A 26,165-nucleotide genomic window follows, 5' to 3' on the forward strand; every position below is an offset into this window, starting at 1 on the left:
TAGTCATTTCAAGCAACGTTTAAATTCTGAACCTGGATATTCAGATCTGGTCACCAAATACGGCTAGTCATTTCAAGCAACGTTTAAATTCTAAACCTGGATATTCAGATCTGGTCACCAAATACGGCTAGTCATTTCAAGCAACGTTTAAATTCTGAACCTGGATATTCAGATCTGGTCACCAAATACGGCTAGTCATTTCAAGCAACGTTTAAATTCTGAATTAATTAATCAATTACGAAAAAGCGTGGGGTTAAGAATATTTTTTTTAAATTATAGTTGTAATTTATTGTCGATTTTTTAAAAAAATTGCGATATTTTAAATAAAATTTAATAATTATTGTTTAAATAAATTAGCAATCTGGCAGCATTCATTTGCAGGTGGTCAATCCAATGCAGTCATGACGTTTGTGTGAGTGCTTTCCTTTGTCTCAGTGTGTTGCGCAGCAGTTTTATATGAACCGTTTTTTGATTCATCGGGATTGTTTTTAAAACTATACATTCTTTGTACCTTCAAATTAGTGGAAATAAACTTAAGTGTGTCAAGCTGCTCGTTATATTCCGGTAATTCTGGAAGGCTTTTAACATAAGCAATAATATTCATAAATCACATTCCGCGAAGTTGTAAATAACTAAATTTATTAAAAAATATACGTTGTAGGATAGCCTAGCAAGTAACATTTTGACAGAGCACTTACGGTGATTTAAAAAACAACGGCGCTGTTCAAATAATCCAATTATTATTATTGATAAGTACCTAAGTGAGGAAAATTGTTTTTAAAAGTGCTCAGAATTATTGGACTTCGATTATAAATTCAGGAAATCTACTAATTAGTTTCTTAGTTTCAAAATTAGACTATTTAATACGTGAAACGCGTAAGAGGTGAAACCAAAGCATTCCAGAGGTGAAACAATTTAGATACAAAAATAAAACTGATGTGTACAATACAAGAAGACAATCAGTGATTCGCATACGAAAAATGTGAATAATCATTATTGTTAAATAAAATATTTCTTTTCTGGTACTGGATTATGTAATACGGGCTTCGTTCGCAGCAACACGCGAGAGTTGCGATGTTGCTTTCAAATTTTGACAAAGGATAAAACAGTGGTGACATGTGGTGAAAATATGTTTAATTAATTTTTTATTAAAAAAAAACGTTACCGGACAGCAAAGTGCACATAACATTTTTTACTCCAAATGTGCTAAGGAATAGCTGGTTAAAGTTTGTCGGGTTAGTGCCGATACACCCTGTATATAATATATATTACGTAATATATTTATATTGTAACAAAATTGAAATGGGTACATATGTACTTTCTTAGACAATTTAATTTCATATTTGAATGTGTTCCATCTTTAAATAATATATACTAACAAAATCGAAAGAAGGATAATTGGTGGGAAAACTCAGTTTAGGCGCGAAATAGAGGTTAGAAAAAATTTGGCGAATTAATTATTTTTTTAAAATTTATGCACTGAGGGTAATTTGAAGTTTAAGATAATATGATTTAAGGTAATATGATAAAGAAGGACGACACATAAACGAAACAGTTGATATCAGAATTGATGTAATCATAAATTTATTTAGAAAAATGTAAATGCTGCAAGCAAGCAACAATGTTTTTCATGAGAATGCTTAGAAAATCGATTCAGGCCAAACTAAATCTTATTAATGATTTGTACAAAAAATATGTTAAAAAAAACTATTTAGTTAGGGTAAAAAATAAATATTTAAACGTTTTTAATATCATTACAATTAAATTTACAAGATTATTCAGAATAAGAGGGAAAGACAGATTATTTATCAAAACCGCCCAGCAGCTTTTATTTACAATATTAAATTTTCTACTTACAATATATATTCACCCTACTTCATTTCCCAGCATGGGTAGACAGGGCGGCTTAAGCCACACAATAGTATATACTTGTTACATCATCGCAGAAAGCTTACTTTAAGCTATTACGATTCACGTCACAAGTCATGTTCCAATGTTATACTAAATCATTCACAGATGGTGTCTTATTGTCACAATTCGCGTCAAATACGTAGAAGGTAACAAACTACACAAAAGAAGGTGTTTTATCCTTCCCGTTGCCAATAATAGGGGTAACCAAAATTATAATCCTCCAAGTAACAGCTTAAAAAGTGAAACCTGTAAACATAGTCTTATATAAATAACTTGCGTGGGGTATCTCGGTAACCCCATGGTAAGATTTTTGTGCGTAAAATTGTGCCGAAGTTGGTTAAATTAATGAGGAACTAGAGATTTAAGAATTATTTACAAGAATATTAAGAACACCGGCTGGAATTGTAAATATTACAGTTTTAAAATAATATATCTTATGGTAAGCATCAAAGGTTATTGGAATAAAACAATGAACCCAATACTGTTTTCTATTCTTTCACCAAAAAATTTCTTTGTTGAATTCAAAACATTGACCAGTATATTTTGACTGCAAAAACTTCACAAGAGTCCCAACTGCTCCCACCGTTCCGGAGCCAGTGGGACTGACATCCTCGATCGGAGTATGTAGTGAGGTTAAAGTGAGGAAGGGAAGGAGATGGGAAATAAGAAGGTTGGGAGATACCTGGATGTTCAGATCTGGTCACCAAATGCGGCTAAAGCCATTTCAAACAATGCTTTGATTCTGAATAGTGGTCTTACACCAGGGCGATACTAGGAGCATCTAAACCTGTAGATCAGTGATGCCAAACCCATTTCGTACAGCCCACTTAACGAAATATTGGTGAAGTTACACTCCCGATAAAAAGATTATGCATCACTATTTTTTTTACTTAAAACCCAAAAGCAAAACAAAAATAACCGTCCTCTCAAAATACGAGAGTGCTCAAAATGTTTTTACAAAATAATAGCGAGAGATTGATACCAATACCCTCTCGTTTATTTGGCTGTGGGTATATAGTATTTTAAAGTCGCATGGACATTATCACACAAGCATCTAATACTTATATACAGGGTGTATCGGAACGTACCCGACAGCTTTTAACCAGCGATTCCCGACCATATTTATATTAGATCATACTGCCACACGTCGCCAAATATCAATGAGATACGCGCTCTGTCTACCCGCTGATACACCCTGTATAACCGAACCAGTCAGCATAACCTACCATCATATTGTTTCCTTACAACTAAATCCCACCAAGTACATTAAATAGTTTATCGAGTAAAACAAAGATTATTTCACCACTTATGAGTAAACTGCCGAGTAGCGTATATTATCTGTTTACACCGCTAAGTAACACTACCCGTCAAGTAAATGTCTGTTTAAGTTACTTGAGGAATAGTTACTAAATTTTAATAACATATTTACATTAAAAAAATAAAATATCTTTATTCCTAAATTTTTATAATACTTACTGAGAGGTGGGATGGTGAAATATCCCCCAAATGTTTAAATCCACCAAGTGCACTTGGTGTTTTATCCTTACAAATTATTTTATAATTTTGGAATAAAAATGCAGCAAGCACGCTTAACGAAATTTCATGTTTACCCTATGCCATCTCAGCGCAGTTTACCTATAATTACAAGGCATAATTTATTCGGCAATTGATTTGATTCAAAACTGTTGTTTGATAAAATACACATTATAGCAAATTGAAAACATTTCATAACGGTGTTATTACAGGCATCAGCGCATAGTTCACTTCACCATTGCGTAGAGTTTATTGGAGCACTTGGTGGTGTTATTAACGATTTTCTTATAACACGTAGGGAATATTTATAGCAGTATATATATAAATAAAGCATCTTAACGCGTAGTGGATTTTACATGAGTATTTTCATTTGTAATTATTATTAACCTTTACGATGCTGTCTTTTCAATGCAATATATTCCGTCGGTTTTGACACAATCTATGTATTTTAGTAAAAGTTCAAGGATCACACAAAAGACATCCTCATTCGGGGATAACTGCCGATGGATCACATATGCGACAGTCGCGCAAATAAGGTTAATACGTTTACAATATAAGTTTCTTTTTTACAGTGGTCATTTTGAGCTAAAACTGCACTTTAGTTTTAGGCTCACGATATTCTGGCACAAACGCACTTGATGTTGGAAGGGGAAAGTTCCCAGGAAGTGTTGTCGTTTGTGCACGAATCACCTTCATCATCCGCGGTCAAATTCCACCTCGTTCTCAGAGTCCAGCTCTGTCTCCGAATAGGAGAGGGAGCCACCGTGGCGACGCTCACAGAGAGTATCCTGCAAATATCACACAATTATAAGAACATACGCATAGAATTCTCAAAAACTCACGTAGTGACTAGTGAAATCACTACGTTCACTGTGAATAAAGGGTGCTTAATATTTTGACCACGGTAAGGAGGGTTATCATTTACATATACATGAAATACAGTCGAACTTAAAAACGGAATAAATTAAAAAAGGAAATACAATGAAATCTCCATTCGATGGTTAATTTAATACAAAACCTCATCATTCCTCTAAGCATCATTTTACCGCATTAATTGTTTGAAACATGCATTTTTCGTACTACTTTACTCGATTGATCACTGTCGGCTGCCGCTTCTGACGTTAATTGTTAGACATTCAAACACAGCGGCGTTCGCATGCAGTTTTAAAAATGAACCATCCAGTAAAAAAATTGCATACTATTCAAGAAAGATTAAAAAATATCAAAGAAGTGGAAAAAATCAGACAGAAAAATGTGTTTTGATGTAGCCAAGCAATTTATATACAAATTTATTTAAATTTGGAAAACGTAAATTTTTTTGGAATATTAATACATATACAAAGACTATTCAAAAAAGTACATAGCTTTTTTTTCTATATTCCTGCATCTTTCGATAGGACCCTTCAAAAACGATAGCTAGAGGTTTAACCAAATCCTCTAAAACAGTGAAAAATATGTACACAAAATAAAACAATAATGAATCAATTTGTCTTAATCTTTACCAAACCAAAATCTGTAAATTAATCTACTCCGTGTGTCAGCTGAAAGAAAGAATTGGTATTTTTTAATTACTATAAAACATAGCCTTACAATGATAAAATGTGTGGGATCTCTCAGTGACCCCTCACCACAAGTTTATTTTGCATCTCGGCACGTTGAAGGTTAAAAGCATATGTACCATGTTTTTGCTTAGAAATAAAAAATATAATTTTCCGACAGGATACCTGTACCACCACCACGTTATTTACAAAAACAACAAAGATGTGGAAAATAACCACAGATCCTGATGACCAAAATGTCACCAAAACAACATACATCCATCAATTGGGGATGCCATAGTCCCTCCCAGTATAGCTCCAGCCATGTTGTTAGGCTGAAGGTAGCGGGGGTGGGGGGGGGGGGGGTAAGGGAGATGGGCATGAGGAAGGTGTGAGGTAAAGAAAACAAAAACATAAAATGCAACGACCAGGTTAGTTATCTAATGTTAGTAACAAGAAAATTGTATAGAAATGTGTCATGATTGATATACATAGAAATATTATTTTGTTAGGGTGAATCAGATAAAGTATTATGACAGGAATGGCAAAACTTTGTTAACAGAGAGTAAATAAGTACTATTATTATAACGCAGGTCTGTTTTCAAATTATGCTCAACTAAATCAAACGTCAACACAAAAAGGCTACACAAAATATAAAATGTTACAACTGATTAAAAAATTACGCTGATTCTTTGAGAGACGGCTAATAAAAAAATCAAACCATTTTTAATATTATTTGAATAAAAAATACTTTGAACACCAGTTTATTCAATGCCTATCTAAACCAACCGGATTTGGTTCTGCCTGAACCATCCTCATATATATACTGGTATGTATTTATACAATATATAGTATAATATATTCAATAAAAAGAAGTTCAAATAAAGTATTTTATCTTTATATTCTTTGTTTTTTTTTATACAAAAGTTTTGTTTTGAGATTGATGAAATTTTGCACACTTGACCTTGGAAACAAGAGGAAGGTCACTGTCTACTTCAGATTTCTAAAAAGCACCCCCTTTCCCACCCCTTAAAGCAGAATTTCGATACTTCTTTATGAAATTTTGCACACTTACGGCCTTACTAATAAACATGTTTTAAATTTTACACGGATGACAAACAACCATTAACGTAAGGTAAACGGTTGTTTATCAGTTGTGCAAAATATAAAACATGTTTATTAGTAAGGGGGTTAGACTAGACGTTTGAAATAAGAGAAAAATTACAACATTTGTGAAAATATCATCATTCTTACGGACACAAATATAAGCCTTGGGTTCCAACTTTTAAAGCCTTTCTACATCTGATTTGGAAAACCCCGACAGGCAACGCCGGGGAATTCAACTAATTTTATTTAAATTATAATTGTGTCTAACCACAAAATTCCTGTGAAACTTTTTAATATTTTAATGTCATTCAATTTCCATTTTTTAGAAAAATTAATTGTGCAAATTTTGAATAAGCTCTCTCAAAAACATATAAAGTAGCAAAAATAGAAAGGTAATGGAATACAAGAAAAAGATTTGTCATTTGTCATAGGATAAAAGGAAGGACGAAACACAGAAGCCGCCACCATGTTAGTAGTACCCAGCACCGAGAAAAACAGAAATACCGTACGGTCAGAGGTATCGATCGACGGGTGCCGAACGAACTTCGTTAGTAAGTGGACGGCATGAACTCCGTGTCGCTCACCCACGAGCCCTCCATACTGGAGCCCATTTTCTGGAAGACAATACATGACTCAACTCTACGCTGCTAATTTACAAACAACATCATATTACATACAATGGATTAGGTACTAATTTAAGTGACAGGATTGGATTATGCAATAAAATAAAATGTTAATAATACGGAAGATTCAAACATTGTTATTCAAATCAGAGATGTAACAATACCGATACATATATTGGCTAGGCTGATACATCTTCGCCGATAAAAATTTAAAGTTTATAATGTTTAAAGTTCGAATTTTTTCAAGACAGTGTCTAAATTAAACTTTTAACCTTTTGTGCGCTGTCATATCTTTGGGATATTAAAAAAAACTAAATTTAAGTAGCTATTCTGAGGAAACTACTTATAATAGATTATATACTAATTTAATAAATTTATTTGAACACATTTGGAGGTCTAGCACGGACAATCGATAAAGCCCTGTGTCAATACGATATTGACTAAATTCGTTATCTATTGATAAGAAATTCCAACACAAAAGCCCTCCAAATCTAATGCGGCTCCTTGGCTGTGAGTTAAATTTGAGTGACTGTTGATGTACGCAACTTTTTTAGTAATATCGTTCTTTATGCAAAATTACTGGTTTATTAATTGTACTGGACACCTACGCCAGTGACATTGACTGTAAAATGCCGGTTTCCTCTCGGGGGGACCTTGGGTAAGGATTTGCAATGAAACACAACTTGCGAATGTCGTCGGACAACTGACTGGTTGGGCCAGTTGTTTGCGTATTTATTGGGTTAAAATACAGTTTCTACACTTGTTAATGTGTAGCAATTATTCTTATATCTAAACAGAAATATTACAATGCGTCATAGCGCCGACAATTAATTACTAAGGTCCCACAGTTTTGTCAGTTATTCATCCTTGAACTGGCGATATGACACGTGTAAGGTGATTTAAAATCTTATGATCGTGCGAGATAAGCCTCAAAGGAGTCGGTATCGTAAAATGTGTTATATCGAATATTCATTTTCTTAATTATTTAGGTACATCCATCTGCTGTCCGGTACATTAATAAACAGAGGCAGATTAACGAAGTTCGTAGGACGTCATTTATGCAATCCATTAAATCCGTTAGAACTGGAGAAATGAAATTCACTTGTTTCGTGTATCTCGTATTATCGCTAAAGATCTCTTTGACAAATTAACTCAGTTATGAATAAAGACCTAATTGACTGATTAATTCCTTTTTTAGTTCCAAAAAGTAAATACGGACAGCCTATGCATATTTAGGTTGGTATTTTAATTCAACATTTCCATTTTATTAATATTTTTACGTAACTGTTTGATGTTTCGGACTTTCAAATTACTATATTAATTGCCAGTATAGACATCGATAGGCAGAACCACAGACAATTTTGTAGCGATTTAGCTAGCACAGTCGCACTATTGATACGGCAACCGATATCGGTAATGCAAATCGATATATACTGGCAAATGTGAATTAACGTCAGACGGCTACGTAAAAGTAAAAAATACTAATAAATTGACAATGTCGAATTGAATTAAGAAATTTAATATACATTGGCAGTCCGCATGTACTCTTTGACACTTAAAAGAGAGTTCATTAGTTAATGAGGTCTTTAGTTATGACTAACAACTTTTGTTCCTCCAAGTTGGAATGAAATCAATTGATAGCGTTTCGATTGTCCATGGATCGTGTGTACGATTTCTTTCAACTTAAGGGCTTAGTTAGTTCACCTCCATTCATTAAACAGCCTTAAGTTATTTTGCATGACGAACGACATTATGCAAAAAGTCGTGCATATTGACAGGTTATCCGACACCTTGGGGGCCTCACTAAAAGCAGCAGCTTTTCTCAACCAGCTGTCGGATTCGATTCTTTGAGCGTGCTCGCGAACACCGCTAACTGACCATAGATGACGGATTTCGTCAATATCGTATTGACATAGGGCATTATGGATCGGTATAAAATCATCGGTAGTTACGCCTATTGTAAAGTTATCAATTTCACTGTGCTAGACCCCATACAAAAACATTGTTTTGCTTCTATTATATGAACTATTTCATAGAATCCGTCGTTTCATAGATCTTACCATTTGCATCTTACCAAATATAAACCCAATGTTGAATAAACTTCAAAATTTGTTTTATTCTATATAGATAGATAGAATACGCACGCAACACACGACGCACGTCTTCTGTCATCGGCTCTCGATAGTATTCATTTTAATCGTTCGTTCTAGTCTATTTACAAAATGGAAGAGTTTGGTGATATCATTCAGTCCCTGATTAAAACGGTCGATGTTTTGAGTGGCAAAATCGAGGGTTTCGGTAGCGAACTGACCACGATTCGTTCAATTTTAAGTGACGGTAGTGCTAAAATTGTGTGCCCTTCATGCAAGTACCCGTACAACGTAACTGCAGGTACTCCCCAGGTACTAGCGCCGGCGCCAGACTTAAATGTGTGTGTGCGCTCAGCGTACGGCGATATCACTAAGCAGCTGTCTGGGACACCTCCACCGCCCGGGCCCCCCGGCCCCGCCCCCGCTCCTGCTATTACCTTAGCCGCTCTAGCCGGCCAGACTCACCTTCCCGTTAGCGGCGTCCGGCCGCTCACTACCCGCAAAATGACCACAAGATCCACTGCTAAAAAAGGAAAACCGGAGGAAGATCTACATTCCGCTTCCACATCTGCTGCAGCGGCGTCTTCTCCTCCACAACCACAGAGTACAATACAGCCTGTTGTGCCCAAGCTGCCAACCCAGCCAATAACATCGTATAGCGATGCCCTCGTCAACGATAGACGACGATCTCGGCCAATCTGTAAAGGGACAGGGTCTATCGACGACAGCTTGGTCACTATTCCCAAAAACCTACATCTGCATGTATTCATGTTTCACCCGAATACCACAGAAGAAAATATATCTTCATTCTTAAAAAAGAAGAAGCCGGATTTAATTTACACTGTCGAAAAACTGGTTACGAGGCATGAACGTTATGCTGCCTTCAAAATAGGCATACCGGAAAATTACTTCCACTTTTTCCTGGACCCCACGATCTGGCCTGAAAACGTGGCCTTCAACGAATGGTCATTTCGGAGACCACGACCCCAAACTAGGACGGTCGATACGACGTCCGAAAAAGATAGACATTAGTGGAGTATACCAGAACGTTCGAAGTCTGAATAATAAAATTATCGACTTCATGACAAACGTAATGTGCCAGAAACCACTTCTGATTGCTCTTACCGAAACTTGGCTAACTTCAAGCACCTTTTCGTCGGAGCTATTCGAAAACCTATACCACGTCTACAGGAAGGATAGAGGCAGTCGCGGAGGAGGGACTCTCCTAGCCCTCCGAGCTGACAGCCACTCACACGCGGAAAGAATGGACTGCATAGAAACCCAAGGTGAAGACTTGTGGGTGAAAGTATCGCATAGAAATGTCATCATTTATATATGTGTTGTATATTTTCCTCCAAATACAACATCTGAACAGTATCAATTATTTTACGACAAAACTATAAGTGAAAGTGTAAAGTTACAATCAAAAAATATTATTATTTTCGGTGATTTTAACTTTCCCTCAGGGAAAAACCCAATTGACGTTTTCGATTACTTTTGTTCTTTTTATAATTTAACACAATTCAACACTGTTTATAACATAAATGCACACATGTTAGACCTAGTATTAAGTAATGTAAATTCTAAAAATGCTGTTATCTGCCGCCATGACTCCCCATTAGTCAGAGAGGATATTCATCACCCTTCACTTTCATTCACATTCGATTACACAACTCAATCACATATACAAACAGACACATTGCCTCCAGACATAAACATGGGTTGGATTTTCCACGAAAGCTCAGATAACACACTTAAGGTGATTTTTCACAAAAACGGCGCTCTACAAATTATCCAATTATTATTATTATTATTATTATTAAGAATGCCTTAGAACAACATCACTGGAATCATTACGATTGCCTTGACGTAAATCTAGCTGTCGAAATGTTTTATGAACAGCTCAATAATATTTTCAACATTTGTTTTAAGAAAAGATCTACACGTATGCTCAAAGATGTTAGACAATATCCGAAATGGTTTAATGGGGAAATCATTCACCTCATACGAGAAAAAACTAAAATGCACTATCTTTGGAAAAAAACAAAATCCGAACATGCCTTAGCTAACTTTAAAACTTTGCGAAAATCAATCAAACGGTTAATTGGTCAGGCCTACACTGACTTTACACGTGAGGCCGAGAACAGTATAATAACAGACCCAACTCGATTTTGGTCTTACACTAACGATAAACGCCGCGGCTGTGACAAACTTAACCACATGGACTACAAAGGCAATAAATATGATGGATCGTCTGAGATCGCCGCAGGTTTCGCACACTATTTTCAATCAGTATTTAGCGACAATATCCCCAAACTTGACATATCCTCTATAGCTTCATCGTCATTTAACTCTTTACCTGTACAAATTCATGAAATTAACGATGACGATATTATTACAGCTTTCCATAAGCTAAAACCTAAATACTCCGTCGGCCCAGACTGTATTCCACCTATAATCCTCAAAAGATATGCAAGTTATTTTGTTCAACCTCTAAAACATATTTTTAACCTATCACTTCGCAAAAATATCTTTCCGGAAATGTGGAAACTAACGAAAGTAACGCCTATACATAAAAAAGGAAAAAAGTCAGAAATAGATAATTACAGACCTGTAGCTGTGTTGTCAGCACCCACAAAACTTTTAGAAACCATAATTTATTCACAGATATATAACCAAACAAAACACGCACTCACCGAAAATCAGCACGGATTTCGTCCCACACTGTCACCTTCAACGAATCTTGTGAATCTCATTACCTATATTAATAATTCATTTGAAAATTTTGTACCTGTTGATGTGATTTATACAGACTTCGAGAAAGCATTTGATAAAGTCGACCATGATATTTTATTAAAAAAATTAAGTGACATCGGATTCTCTCAGAATTTCCTCGCTTTTGTGGCTAGCTACTTACGCAATCGTCGTCAGTATGTCAGTTACGGACACCATATCTCTCACGAATACAAAACTAACTCCGGGATTCCCCAGGGATCGAATCTAGGACCCCTTCTCTTTCTCTTATTCATCAATGACATTGGCAACACTATAAACCACTCAAAATATCTCCTTTTTGCTGACGATATAAAACTTTTCAAAGCAATCAAAAGTTACATCGATTCCATTCTTCTGCAGAACGATCTTGATTCTCTTGTCAAATGGTCGGAACTGAACAACTTACCCTTCAGTATTCAGAAATGCAGTGTCGTTACATTTACAAGGTCCAAAGATACATTCCTGTTCCCCTACCACATTAATAAACATGAATTAACACGTAAAAATGAGATTCGAGACCTTGGCGTAATTTTTGAAGCAAATCTCTCTTTCAAATCCCATATATCTGATATTGTCTCCCGTGCCAACAAAATGCTTGGATTTGTTCTTCGTAATTCAAGATCATTTACCAGCGGAATCGCAATCCGAAGAACGTATGAAGCACTTGTTCGCAGTATCTTGGAATATAGCTCCATTATTTGGGCCCCTTCTGAGCAAAACCATATTCTCGAAATAGAAAAAGTACAAAAGAGATTCATGCGTTACCTATATATGAGGGAATATATGTACTACCCTTTCCTGTATCCATCCTTATTCTTAGCAGGAATGCTCGATCTTAATACATTAGAAGCCCGCCGAAAAATATTTTTAGGAAAACATTTTTTTAAGATAATCTCTGGAACTATACATAATCCACCTATTTTGAAAGAGATTAACTTATATGTCCCAGACAAGTATACTCGTGGAAGGTCCCATTCCCTTTTTTATGCTCCAAAAGCGAGGACTTCTGCCTATCAGAACGCCCCAGTCAACAGAGCGACTGAACTGCTCAACGAGTCTGCATTGACCATCGACATTTTTAACGTAACCTACAGGCAGTTTAACAATTATCTTTTGACGTATGTCACAAAGTAGTGAAACTGACCTTTTTATGTGTTTTGCTATACTTTTTGTCTAATTTGTAATCTTCTCCATAATGTATTGGTGAATAACCGTTTTACGGAGAACATGAAAAATAAATAAATAAATAAATAGATTTTACCATAAAATAGAACCGTGTGAACGGCAGGTTGCAGCGTGAATGCCGCATTAGTCTACTTTATAGTTCCTTTCGTAGTTTATTTTCTTATTATAGAACTATAAATAATCCATGGAAAAATAAAAATATGTTTATAATAATATGATTATTTATTAAACATTTTTTTTATTAAGTAAATAAGATTAAAATAAAGTGATTGCACAATATTTCCTATGTCGAAGGAACAGGTGACAGGGACAGGGACAAGTGCTGCCCGGGCTTTTGTCAAGTATTTGAGATGTTTCCTACGGCCAAGCCTATATATATATATATAAAGGCAGGCCGCACTCAAGGGGCATAAAGTGTCATGCCGATATATCGAATTAAATAACCATCTTCTTCAAAATCTTCCAACTTAACTACTTTTTTACATACATATTGTTTTATGAACAAGAAACCATCGAGTCATAGAACGTATCAGTATTGCCGAAAATTGACTACAATAAGGTACCGGATCTGCGCAAACAAGTATCGTCACATCTCGAATTCAAATACTTTGTATATTTTGACTTTCTTATTAGCATTTTTTGAATACCTACTACCTGCCTGACGAATGTTTGAAAAAAGAGATAATGACGTTTCTTTGAACAAATTGTATAACTCATTATTTGTATTTTTTTTAAGTTACATAAAATACATGGTTTATAATTAAGTAGGTAGGTATTTAAGTACTTACTTACAAATCTTATGATTTCATAGGAAATTTTGGTTATCTTCACAAGATCTTCTGTCCACAGAACTAATTGATTAGACTAATGATAATTCCCTTAATAAAAATAATTACATTCATTAATCCAAAATAAGCCAAGACACCATTACTTTTTGCAATTACAATAGATAATAAAAGCCAAGGGAGATATGGCATGGAAGCGTGCCAGCTGTCGCCGAGCTACGACCAAAGCGGCAACGCAACCAAACTTATGCCTTTGGTATATAGGTAGAAATGAGATAATATTGTGCGCGCGGTTTCATACTTATAATGGTTCGTGGCCCATCTACTTTGTTTCTATTATCTAATGTAATTACATTACATTTTTTCTACAACAAATTATGATATTTAGAAATCGCAGTGTTTTTTAAATTATTGACTAATAAAGTGTGACAATCTGTAATATTCTACGTGTTCAAAAAGGTTATAATATATACAGTGTCCGGAAACTTGTAGTATAAACGGGAAACTGATTGGAGTCAATTTGGTGGTATAACTTTTTGTGATTTGAACTTTTGTTTTCGAGTAAATTGAGTCTGAAGTTGGAATTTTCAGGTCAACTTTGAAAAAAATTTGTACAAGGGGGTAATAGCAGCTGTTATTAACTCGGCAGGTATATTACTGGATCGTCTCAGCAGCTCCGAGATGTCAGTGCGGCTACCGCTGGTCTAAGGCGCAGATGTGGCTGGACGACAGCTCGTTGGGCATATATAGTCACCAGGAGGACTATACCTCGCACCCTGAGCCATCCCCGGGGCGAAGGCGAGACGTAAGAGCAGCGACGGCACTACGTAAGCGCGGGGACTATACCGTTCAGTAGCTTGTCCCAAGGCAATGCCGTTACGGAGGTGATTAGTGTGCGTTGCAATGTGAAGTTTCAAACAAACAATATTTAGAATATATAGGGTGTGCGTTAACTTAAAACCGTTTTTAAAATTATTATACTATGAGTTTCCGGATACGGTGTGTATTAACTACTAAAATAAGTACACAAGTTCTACAGAACAAATCAATTTCTAAGAAATCATGAAACTTTTTTTTTCTGTGTTTTACTTACGTCGAGAATGCCAGCACTGGGCTCCGAGGCATAACCCTCGAAGTGTGCTTCCCTGCCGTAGTCTTCAGACTCCGAGGAACTCTCGTCAGAGCGTGAACCTGCCGCGACTTGACACACCATTTGCGCCAGGTCGGTGAACGTATATCTGCCAAACAAACGGTCATATTAAACCCTACATATATCAATACAGTATTGACTAAATCTGGCGGTATATGCAAGCACATTCAGCAATTGATTCAGACAGCCGCTAGTCAAATGCCACCAATTAAGCGCGGTGACTTGGCTGTCACTGAGCTTCGGTTAACTGTCAATAACGTACAACTTTTTGAATAATGTTGTACATTATGCAAAATTACTAGCTTATTAATGAACGCAGGCAAACTATCGAAGCTTACGCGATCAATTGAACCTGCTAGAGTTTGGTGAAATGGAATTCGGGAAATTCAGAATATCAGGAGTTATGGCTAGAGACCTGATTTACCAATTAACTCCATTTTGGTAAATCAGGTCTCTAGCCATAACTCCTGATATTCTGAAATGGAATTCGGGAAATTCAGAATATCAGGAGTTATGGCTAGAGACCTGATTTACCAATTAACTCCATTTTTAGTGTCTAAAGCACATACCGACTGCCAAAGTGAGTGTAGCCATTAACGTTTAGGAATGTCGATCCATAGAAAATACCCACCAGTGTTGCCATTATAAGACGATTTCTTGTTTATTTCGTTATCAATGTCGGCTTGGCTATCGACATGCGCAACGAGAATAAAATATAAAAGCTGTTAATTTATCGATTATCTGTGCTAGTCCCCCAGACACAGATACACTGATTTTTATTTTTAATAAGATATAGGATACCCTGCACAGACCATGTAAGAAAAAATATATTTGAAACTAAACTAAGATTGGCTATGGTGTGTACTGGTCTATGACAAAAAGCAGGTTGTGCATGTAGTGAGCAACTTACTCGCTGGCGCTGTGGTGGTGCGCAGGATCCCTGTGGGTGCCCCCGTCCTGCTTCAGGACAGGCAGGGCCCCCCGCCGCTTCTGCCCCTCGAAGTATCCCTTGCCGTGCTGATAACCCACGTCTTTGATCTCGTCGAAGGAGCCAAACTGGAGGGTCTTGTACTTGTCAATCGGTGGACGGATGTATTCGCAATAATCGGACGATTTAACCTCCTGAAAAATACAAATTGATTAATATTATTATAAAATAAATCCACATCACTTTCGAAAGTGAATCAATTAAAATAGTTCCATGATAAGAAAAGAAAAAAAACAATATGCATTAAGAATTAATGTACCTGTCTTGGTATGTACATATTAGTAAATGTTAAGATTGAGAATATTTCCATGATGACGGTCTCTAGACGTTGATTTTCCCGTTACTTTAATCGTAATTGATGACAATCGTTTAAATTTTTGTGCGCCGCCGTTGCCAAATGGCAAAATCAAAAAAATCATTTCTATGAATGTAAGTAGTTATCCTGGAGAAACTACTTATGGTATATTAGCTACTAATTACATAAATATATGAACACATTATCTGGTGGTACAATTTTACAAACATAATTTTACAAAAAACCAGTAAGTTATTCCAAAAATAGAATTAGCTGGCACATTAATCGTGTTGAAGTAATAATTAATTAATTTTGTTGGACAAACTTGAGATTTGTACAGTTTGAATACTAAAAGTATGCAATAATTTTGAATTATTTTTTATTAACCACTTAATGCTAGGGTTTTTTTAATAAAAAGTTTTTTTTTTAAATGTTTTATTCAAAGTTTCTACATTTTTCAATTGAAATATAAATAAGAACGAAATAAGCAGCTCAAAAACACGAGCGATCTCAACTGCAGGCAAATTCAAACTGAGTAAAATACATCGCTAAGGAGCGTTACTCGTGTTAGCTAAAAATAGAACGCTGCAAGTCGAAACCGGCGAGCTTCACTCGGGCTAGCAGAAATTGGAACGCATTCAGCGCGCGAGCGTGACTCGTTTAAAATCATGAAGCAGTTAAGTAACTTTCAGATAGGTACCAACATTCAAATTAGGTTTTACAAGTTTTTTTACAATTTTCCACGCACTTTTGCACACATTTTACATTTCTGCAAAAGTCTACTGAAAAGATTTTATTTCCAATGGACTTACATTTAAACCAATAATAACCATGACTGTTTAAAATCTCCGCGACAACATGTCCAAACATCGTCATTTATTTTTAAAGATAAAAACATTAAAAATAATGTTAAGTTGAAGGAAAACTTTGAAAACTGAGGAAACTTTGGGCTGTAGTTTAGGATTTAATAAGAATTTATATTTGAGCCATAGACATATGAATATTAGTAGACCTGCCCTAAGTGATTAAAAGCGTATTATCCCCACTCCCCATACCGGTTCCATTGAGCCGGCTGGGCTCGCGTACGGCCTCAAGTGATATTTGAAAACGTGACGTCATCATTCTTGTGCGAACTATGGTCGAGGCATCATCGGTTCATTTTACGAAATAACACGGCAAAATGTTTACTTGTACTATGAAAACTGGTAAAAATAGATGCGAAAAAAGAGAATAAACCCAATTGTCGTATTACATTCCATATATAAGCATTATTTTATTTTATTTTAAGCATATTCACATCGTATAATATGAATCAGTTGTTACTATCACATCGAGAAACGTCTGGATGCGAAACACAAAGCTGGTTGGTTGCTGGGAAGTAAATTATGAACATTTATAAAAGTGTCTTAACTAAATACTCTGAAACTAACTACGAATCTGAATATAGAAGCTGCCTTACTTTGCCGAATTTGGACTTCGCAAATTTGTTCATAACGTGGCGAGTAATTTGCGCTCCCATGTAAAAATGTCTATTCATTCAAAGCAGATTTTACTTTTAAGAAGTAAATGGTGATATTATAATGCGAGATGCCTATTTACTGTCAGATTGATTTATTGACGAATCACAGTCATCTTCACTCCCTTCGTTCTTCAACAGTTGATTTTACCCCTCGCCTTTATCTTCTCGTCTATTAATTCCTATGTCTGTGATTTGAGCATATTTTCCTTGGAAAGTTGGCAGTTGATAATAAAAGTTATTTTAAAACTTATCTCTTCTATAGAGATGTGATATATTTATGTTGTCTGCTTGTGTCAATGTAAAAATAATTACATCAATCTAACATATTTTTAAAATCGCATTGTTTTAAGTATGAAAATAATATTCAGTATTACAAATGTATACACGGAGTTCTTCAAAAAGTGAAAATCGTTTTCATTTAATTTATACGGAAAATGAAATGAATTAATGATTATTAAATAATTAACATTTCATAAAGTTTGACTGAACGAATGATACAGCTCTAGTAGGACAGAACAAGGACACCTTCAGATGCTATCGAAGGAAATAAAATATACAAACCTCTAATTGGCGTACGCACGAGACGTATGCCAATCTGCTCTGTATGTCGGGGATGTTGGGAACCTTGACGGGCGTTACGAAGGGGTTCCACTTCTTCCACAGGAGCCACCAGCCCGATAGGTCATCCCCGTAGTTGGTGAGGTCCATGTCGTCCTGCGAGCCCACGTCGATGGCCAGGATATGGCGCGCGCCGTAAGAACGCATTATGTCAGCTGTTGACGGTAGACGAACAAATTCAGTATTGGAAATACATATATAAATATTTAGCGAGTATAAAATATTATAATTTATTAGAAAAATAGACGAGTTAAATGAACGGCACAAGATCTCGATGCAAATCGCGTTGTCGTTCGAGTTGATCCATTATTATTTACATAAGACAAAACGAAATTGGTCTTTCATCAATAATAATAAGATAGATTCGTCAAAATCATAAATCTAACGGGCACACGACGTTTTGTGCATTACAGATTGATGTAATCATATTACAATACACATGAAATACACAAAGCTAAATGAAACATTTTTACAATAACCGATATTTTAGAGTTCTTTCCTAAAATGACTTTTGAAATCTTCAAGGCCAATGTTGAAAATGTCAAGAGACCTTAGGGGTATCATTTAGCAGCACCATACCTCTTGTCATGCTATGCTGGGCCAGAACGTCCGTTCTGCCGTGTGGAATACAGAGCAAGTCGTGGCGTCGACATGACTCTATTTGTGGCATTTTACTACACAAAATTTTTGCTACAGCTGATATTTTTTCAGAAAAGAGCGATTCTAATATGACAAAAGAACAGAAAACATGGGTTCAGGGTCAAAAAAAAAAGTAAAATTTTCCTCGATTGACTCCATAGAATAAAGAATAGCCGTGTATGTAGATTTTAATGGAAACCAATGTCACAATGACTTAGTACCCTTTCACTTCATGACTAGTGATCACCATCCCATTTCAATTTTACAATGTTGGTGAAACACAGTTCTGCATATGAAATTTAAGCTGAGAATCCTCTGACTTCTGAGTCATGACACACAGCACTTGGCATTTCTTGTGTTGTTCCAAATATCCTTTAATATTAATAACACATCCAACTCTGGTCTCTAGGGGCGCTAGTGTAGCATAGTGACATTGACATTTCTTTCAATGATTTCAAATTGAATTTTAATTTAATATGAAATTTGAATTTACTTGGTGATCAAAAATGATAAAAAATATAATTAAAAACGTCCTAAAAAGTAGGTTCTGTGTGTTTACGGATGTAATAATCACAAACAAAAAAAAAACACTCACAGACATTTTTCAGGATGCCAAGAATAAATGATAATATTTATTTATAAAATATTTTATTACATTTCTAAACCCATCAAAGACGAGTTCATAACCGCTTTAATATTTGGTATGATTTGAGATTTTCACGGCCAAAAGTATTTATAGTGATTTGTTTTTGGGGTATTATGCCGTGTTGTGCTACTGTCGGGATATAAGAAAGCACCCCAATATGGTAATTATTATTCATAAGATGGTCACCCTTTTATTAGATTGCAACACCGGCCGCTGCAGGTCCGACCGGACACATTAGCGACTGCAGCGGCACTCTGTTTTTGAGCGTCTAAGAACTGACACGTTGTTACTTGTGTAGAATCACTTTCGCTTATAAATGTTAAACGTACCTTCGTTGAATAAATAATTAAACGTGGAAGTTACTTCTCCGAGTCAATAGCCCTGCTACAGCAAGTAAGTATTCATGGCAATCCACATCCAGAAACCTTCCACACTACCATTACACATCTGCCCTGATGATGGACATTGCAATGCATAATACCCCAAAAACAAATCACTACAACGCTTTAATATTTGTATATGTATGAGCAAAAACAGCAGTAAGTTCGTATACTATGTAGGTTACAGTAAAAATATATTTCACATAGAACCGTTAAAATGTATGAAACCAAGGCGCATAACTCATGCCGCTAGTGTAGCATGTTGCCATCAGAATGTATAGGAAATGTCAGCAGTTGGAGGTATTATTAATATTATAGGGTATTTGGTTCTTCTTCATAATTTTGCCTTTTGATCGTCAATATGAAAGAAAAATAAGATAAAAATATTACCTGGTACATTGTTCACGTAGCAGCCGTCCAATAAAAGATGTCCATCGGTGGGATCGCATAATGGCGGAAAAATTCCCGCAATGCTCATGGAGGCACGGCAGTACCGCCACAAATCACCTACATTCAATAATAACACCGCGCGCTCGTAAACAAACGATGCTGGACATGTCGTGCTGATTCCATATATTTTTTCAAATAGTCACATCATCATTTGATTAATAAAAGTTTTATAGAAACAAGCGAATGCTTTTATTCAAAAGAAAAAAATGGAATCACACTAATTTGTTGCCAGCGCCATGACTTACAATAATTTATTTTTATTTTACTCACCTCGTGTAGGTATGTACTTGTTCAAATGAGAAATGGCTTGGTGATGTGAGACGCATGTTTAAAAGATATTATCTGACGTACAATTATAACAATAGATTTATTATTTCACCATAATTACATTGTTGTTGATTAAAAGAAAAGTGAGGAATGAATAGATTAGAATTTGAATTATTCGAGGTGTACAGAAAATAAAGGCAGTGTCAAGCAAAATTCTAAAATGAGTTAAATGAAATCAGATAGAAATCATGCAAGTTTGGTTTTTAACATATTTATTCATCATTAAAACCTACATTTATTTGACTTTTAATCAGATTTTTCATTTTGACAGAGACAATGTCATTTTAGAAGAGATTATGACCCAAAGACTATTGATGTCATTTTAGAGGAGATTATGACCCAAAGTCTATTGATGTCATTTTAGAGGAGATTATGACCCAAAGTCTATTGATGTCATTTTAGAGGAGATTATGACCCAAAGTCTATTGATGTCATTTTAGAGGAGATTATGACCCAAAGTCTATTGATGTCATTTTAGAGGAGATTATGACCCAAAGTCTATTGATGTCATTTTAGAGGAGATTATGACCCAAAGTCTATTGATGTCATTTAAGAGGAGATGTGATACGACAAGTCCTTGGAAGTCATTTTAGAGATGTGATATGCCACACCCACTGATTTCATTTTAAATGAGATGTTATATGACACAAAGTCTATTGATGTCATTTCAGAGGAGATGTGATATGACACAAAGTCTATTGATGTCATTTCAGAGGAGATGTTATATGACACAAAGTCTATTGATGTCATTTCAGAGGAGATGTGATATGACACAAAGTCTATTGATGTCATTTCAGAGGAGATGTGATATGACACAAAGTCTATTGGTGTCATTTTAGAGGAGATGTGATATGACACAAAGTCTATTGGTGTCATTTTAGAGAAGATGTGATATGACACAAAGTCTATTGGTGTCATTTTAGAGGAGATTATGACCCAAAGTCTATTGATGTCATTTTAGAGGAGATTATGACCCAAAGTCTATTGATGTCATTTTAGAGGAGATTATGACCCAAAGTCTATTGATGTCATTTTAGAGGAAATGTGATACGACAAGTCTATTGATGTGATATGGACACGCCTACTAATATCATTTAAAAGGAGATGTGACATGACACAATGTCTATTGACCTCATTTTAGAAATATTAAATGACACAGTGTCATTCACGTCGTTTTAGAGGACATGTGATATAACAAAAAGTCCATTGATGTGATTTGACAGTGTCTAATCATGTCACGTGATGTGATACAAAGTACATACTATACGTCTTTTGGTGAGAGACGCGATACAACACAATGGACAGGGAAATTATGTTTTGTAATGCGGTAGTTTGTAGCCTGTCTAATTGTGTCACAACGCGAACACTTCTACACTTGATATTGTCACACCCAAGGTTTAAATTTTTTACTGCAAATTTTTATCGACAAAACATGAGGACAGCATGTGTCGTTATCACAAACCTCTGTTTTCCAACCTGTGTCCGTCAATGTGTCAATGTGCGTCAAAAAAAACCCGACAGTGTGCGTCTGTAGAACGAAGAACGAAGGTTAAATCGGTGCTAACTGATCGCATGTAACATACACACCGGATTCACCCTCCAGGAGAACATACGTACGTACATTAAACACGACTCATTTAACACTAACTTAGGTGACGCATAAGATAAGGAATCACCTCCGGTGTCTACAACGTTCCAAAAACAACACAACACAAAATATGGCATTTTTAAAGATTGTAACTCCATACAAAATTCATATTTAATCTGTCGTGTCCTGATCAACATACAACCAAGAGTGTCAGAAAGTCTGTAACGTAAAAGGTAACCAATAATTACAAAAATTCAAAGTAAAAAATTTGTACAAATTGTAGTTACCGGCAAGATTTTAAGTTTTCAAGTTGTAGTCATTATTTTTTCATTGTTTACCAACAATTGCTTGACAGTAATATTACCACATTTGTTCCGTACACCTCGTAAATATTTTTGCTACAGAAAATAACATTTTCCAAACCTACATCTCACAACACGCGGCGGATTTTAAGCGGTCCCGCGATTGGTCGGTTCGTAAACTTTTGTTGCTGCTTGATCGCTTGTGATTGGTTTACCTGGCAGATTGTTGACGTAACCGCCGTCCAATAGGAGATGGCCGTCCGTGGGGTCGCACAGCGGCGGCATGTAGCCACTGAGGGACATAGAAGCACGCACGTATCTCCACAGGGACCCTGCCAAACGCGAGCCGCCATTTTAGTTTTTCAGATTTTCACAAAATGGCCGGCACAGATAATATTCAGATCACCATAGACAAATAGCACTTAAAAAATTATTAAGCCATAGACAAACAACACTTTTGATTTAGCATCGAAGTCATAGACATTATGTTGACGATTGTTTTTCATTTTTAAAGAAAATAAATTAAACATCAGGAAATGCCGCTGGGTTAGAAGTATTTATTTTAGAAATAGGTTAGGTTTTTACATTTGAAAAGGGAGGGGTGCACTCTTTATGATGGAATTATTTAAGTATTTTTATGACGAGATAGGCGATAGAAGCATGTATTTATTGCAAAACAAATATAAAGCTTAAATAATGTAAATGAGCTTTGATTTATTGTTTTTAGAAAGCAAAAAAATGGATGCTGATATATATTTTTTTGAATGTGACCTCACAAGCCCAGTAACTGTGAACAAAATACGAGGCGTATCCAGAAAGTAAGTGTACTGAATTTTTGTAGGTTACAAATTTCTTTATTGAAACATAAAAATTACATGGTTACCGTAGTATATATGTAAGCTATTTTTCGACATAGTCGCCATTCCTCTCAATGCAGGTGGTGAAGCGGGTTATCAACTTTTTGATGCCTTCCTCGAAGTAGTTTCCCGCCAACCCCTTCGTCCACTTCTCCACCTCCCCCTTTACCTCCTCGTCTGTTGAAAACCTTTTTCCACCGATGTACAGCTTCAGGGAGGTAAAGAGATAACAATCTGAAGGTGCTAGGTCAGGGGAATGCGCGGGGTGGTTTAGGACATCCCATTTAAACGACGCAAGCAGTTCTTTCGTGTATGGTCTGGCATGGTCGTGCAGCAGGCTGACTCCCTTTGTCAGCATGCCTCTCCTCTTGTTTTGAATCGCCTTCCGCAATTTTTTTAGGGTCTTGCAGAGTTGATGGTCTCCCCTTGAGGCAGATATTCAATCAAAATTATGCCTCGACAGTCCCAAAACACGGATGCCATAATTTGTTGGCTGAACTTTTTGGCGGAGGGTGAAGAGGTGAGAACCATTTTTAAACTCGCGATACCACTTGTACATACGTACGATTCATAGCTTTATCACAATATGCAGTTTTCACCAAATTATAAACCTCAAACGGAGGTTTTCCCTTCCAAACGAGATAACGGATGACGCCGCGTATTTCGCACTTGGCGGGAGATTGGATTGACATTTTTCACAAAATGTGTTGTCGCGTAGACACTTCTCAACGTACTGACCTTGAACCGGTCTCGTTGCGGAGGGGAAGAGTCAGGCTACACGTAAGTGTAGCCAACATGTCGAAAGTAAAATTCATTCGGTTGTGAGAGCCTCAGTACACTTACTTTCTGGATACGCCTCGTATATACTATATCACCCGCTTTGAGATGAGTCAATAAACAAAGCTTCCAGAAACTCGTAGTACAAGCGGGAAACTGGTTGCATAGAGAACCCAAAAAAGTTTATTTTTCTATCTGAGCATTTAAATTTTTTTTTCTTTTACTTTTTTCGGTTTTTTGGGCTACTAAAGGGTAAAAAAAACTTTTGGTGTCAGGTTTGCGCTTCAGCACATTTAAAATAAAATTAAACAGCTAATATTAATTTCTCAGCAGCCAACCATTTTTTTTTTAAATTTGACCCAAAAATTCCAAATTTGGACTCGATTTACTCGAAAGCTCGACTCCAAATGTAATGTAGATTCATCAATTTCCCACTTGTACAGCGAATTTCCAGACACCTTGTATATATTTTTAAAACTATTTTTTTGCTAGACAATCTGCAACTTCCCAAATGTTCATACTACTACCAAATAAAATACATAAAAATTATACTTATCATATTAAATTTGATACTTGAAATTATAGCCAAAGCATGAACAAACATGAAACTCTGTTGAATAAGAAAAAAAACAAAAAAATGCGGACCTTAATTTAAACATAGTGATATTATATTGTTACTTGCCTCATGATGCCAATTATGTCAAATAATTAATAATAAAGGCAAAGTAAGTGACACAACAGCATGACTTATGCTGGAGTTTCTCTCAAAATTAAGTGACATAACAGCATGGTTTATGTTGGAGTTTCTCTTCAAATAAGTGATATAGAAGCATGATTTATGTTGAATTTCTCTTTAAAATTAAGTGTTATAGCAGCATGATTTATGTTGAAGTTTCTTTCAAAATAAGTGACACAACAGTAAGATATAACAAGAGACATAACAGCATTATTTATATTGGAGTTTCTCTCAAAGTAAGTGACATAATAGCATGATTTATGCTGGAGTTTCTCTCAAAATTAAGTGACATAAAAGCATGGTTTATGTTGGAGTTTCTCTCAAAATAAGGGATATAGCAGCATGATTTACATTGAAGATTCCTTCAAAATAAGTGACAAAACAGCAAGATTTATATTGGAGTTTCTCTTTAAAATTAAGTGAGATAACAGCATGATTTATATTGGAGTTTCTCTCAAAATAAGTGGCATAACTGCATGGTGAATGTTGAGGTTTTTCTCAAAATAAGTGACAAAAACGGCATGATTTATTTTGGAGTTTCTCTCCAAATAAGGGGATATAGTAGCATGATTTATGTTGGAGTTTCTCTTCAAATAAGTGACATAGCTGCGTGATTTATGTTGAAGTTTCTTTCAAAATAAGTGACACAACAGCAATTTTTATATTGGAGTTTCTCTTAAAAATTGGAAATAAGCTTATAAAAATGGTACATCAAAGTTAATAAACAATACTTTGATGACCACGTTTTGTTTTACTCCTCCATATATACATACATATAACATATTTTGAAATATATTTCGATAGTTTAAACATGCGCAGTAAATATGACCGTGTTTCTTTAAAAAAAAGTTATTTAGTTTCAAAATTGAAAATTGATCAAAGTCAATATTACGGTATTGATAGTGCCTATTTTGGCATTAATAGTGCATGTTTTGGCATTAACACATTGTTGTCGGGAGACGGCATTTGCCGTTTTTCGCGGACTGTCGGTCAACTGCGGGACACGGCAAATGCCATTTTTGTTGACTGTCGGTTTTTGGCGGGAAACGGCATTATACGGGTTTGTTATCAGCGTGAAATAAAACGCCTTGAAGGGTGATTTGCTACCTTGGTGCTAGGCGACACTCTGTCCACGTTATTTGAGATGCCTTGTCCGGATTGGCTAGTGTGCCGCTTGTAAAGGCGTCGCCACAAATCTAGAGCTTTTATGCGATCTCAATCTCCAGTTTAGTTTGAGTCATTTCACGTATTGGACTAATTGTGAAATTATGATGTAATCAAAGCAATTATAATTTATTTTTGATGATCAAATGTCATATATGATTTCTTTGAAAATTTCAATCGAA

The 26,165-nt window shown here is 35.7% G+C and overlaps 1 protein-coding gene across 8 annotated transcripts in view; it reads right to left on the reverse strand.

Moving 5' to 3' along the window:
* Positions 1-946: 946 nt before the first annotated feature.
* sws (patatin like phospholipase domain containing sws) overlaps positions 947-26,165 on the reverse strand; it is a 118,268-nt gene continuing 93,049 nt past the window's right edge. For 5 of the 8 annotated variants that reach the window (XM_089643329.1, XM_089643330.1, XM_089643323.1 and 2 more), the window contains 6 exons: positions 22,665-22,781; positions 18,061-18,272; positions 15,608-15,819; positions 14,641-14,785; positions 6,599-6,703; positions 947-4,232 (listed from right to left, as the gene is read on the reverse strand). In XM_089643329.1, the coding sequence (XP_089499455.1) occupies positions 6,638-6,703; positions 14,641-14,785; positions 15,608-15,819; positions 18,061-18,272; positions 22,665-22,781 (752 nt within the window). In that variant the 3' untranslated portion in view covers positions 947-4,232; positions 6,599-6,637. Of the gene's footprint in view, positions 4,233-6,593; positions 6,704-14,640; positions 14,786-15,607; positions 15,820-18,060; positions 18,273-20,172; positions 20,290-22,664; positions 22,782-26,165 lie in introns of all 8 variants that reach the window. The other 3 variants (XM_089643328.1, XM_089643331.1, XM_089643327.1) reach the window with 2 other exon arrangements.

The sequence above is a fragment of the Hesperophylax consimilis genome, chromosome 19 (genome assembly GCF_061612785.1).
Source record: "Hesperophylax consimilis isolate HC1 chromosome 19, BYU_Hcon_1.0, whole genome shotgun sequence".
NCBI classification, from domain to species: domain Eukaryota; kingdom Metazoa; phylum Arthropoda; class Insecta; order Trichoptera; family Limnephilidae; genus Hesperophylax; species Hesperophylax consimilis.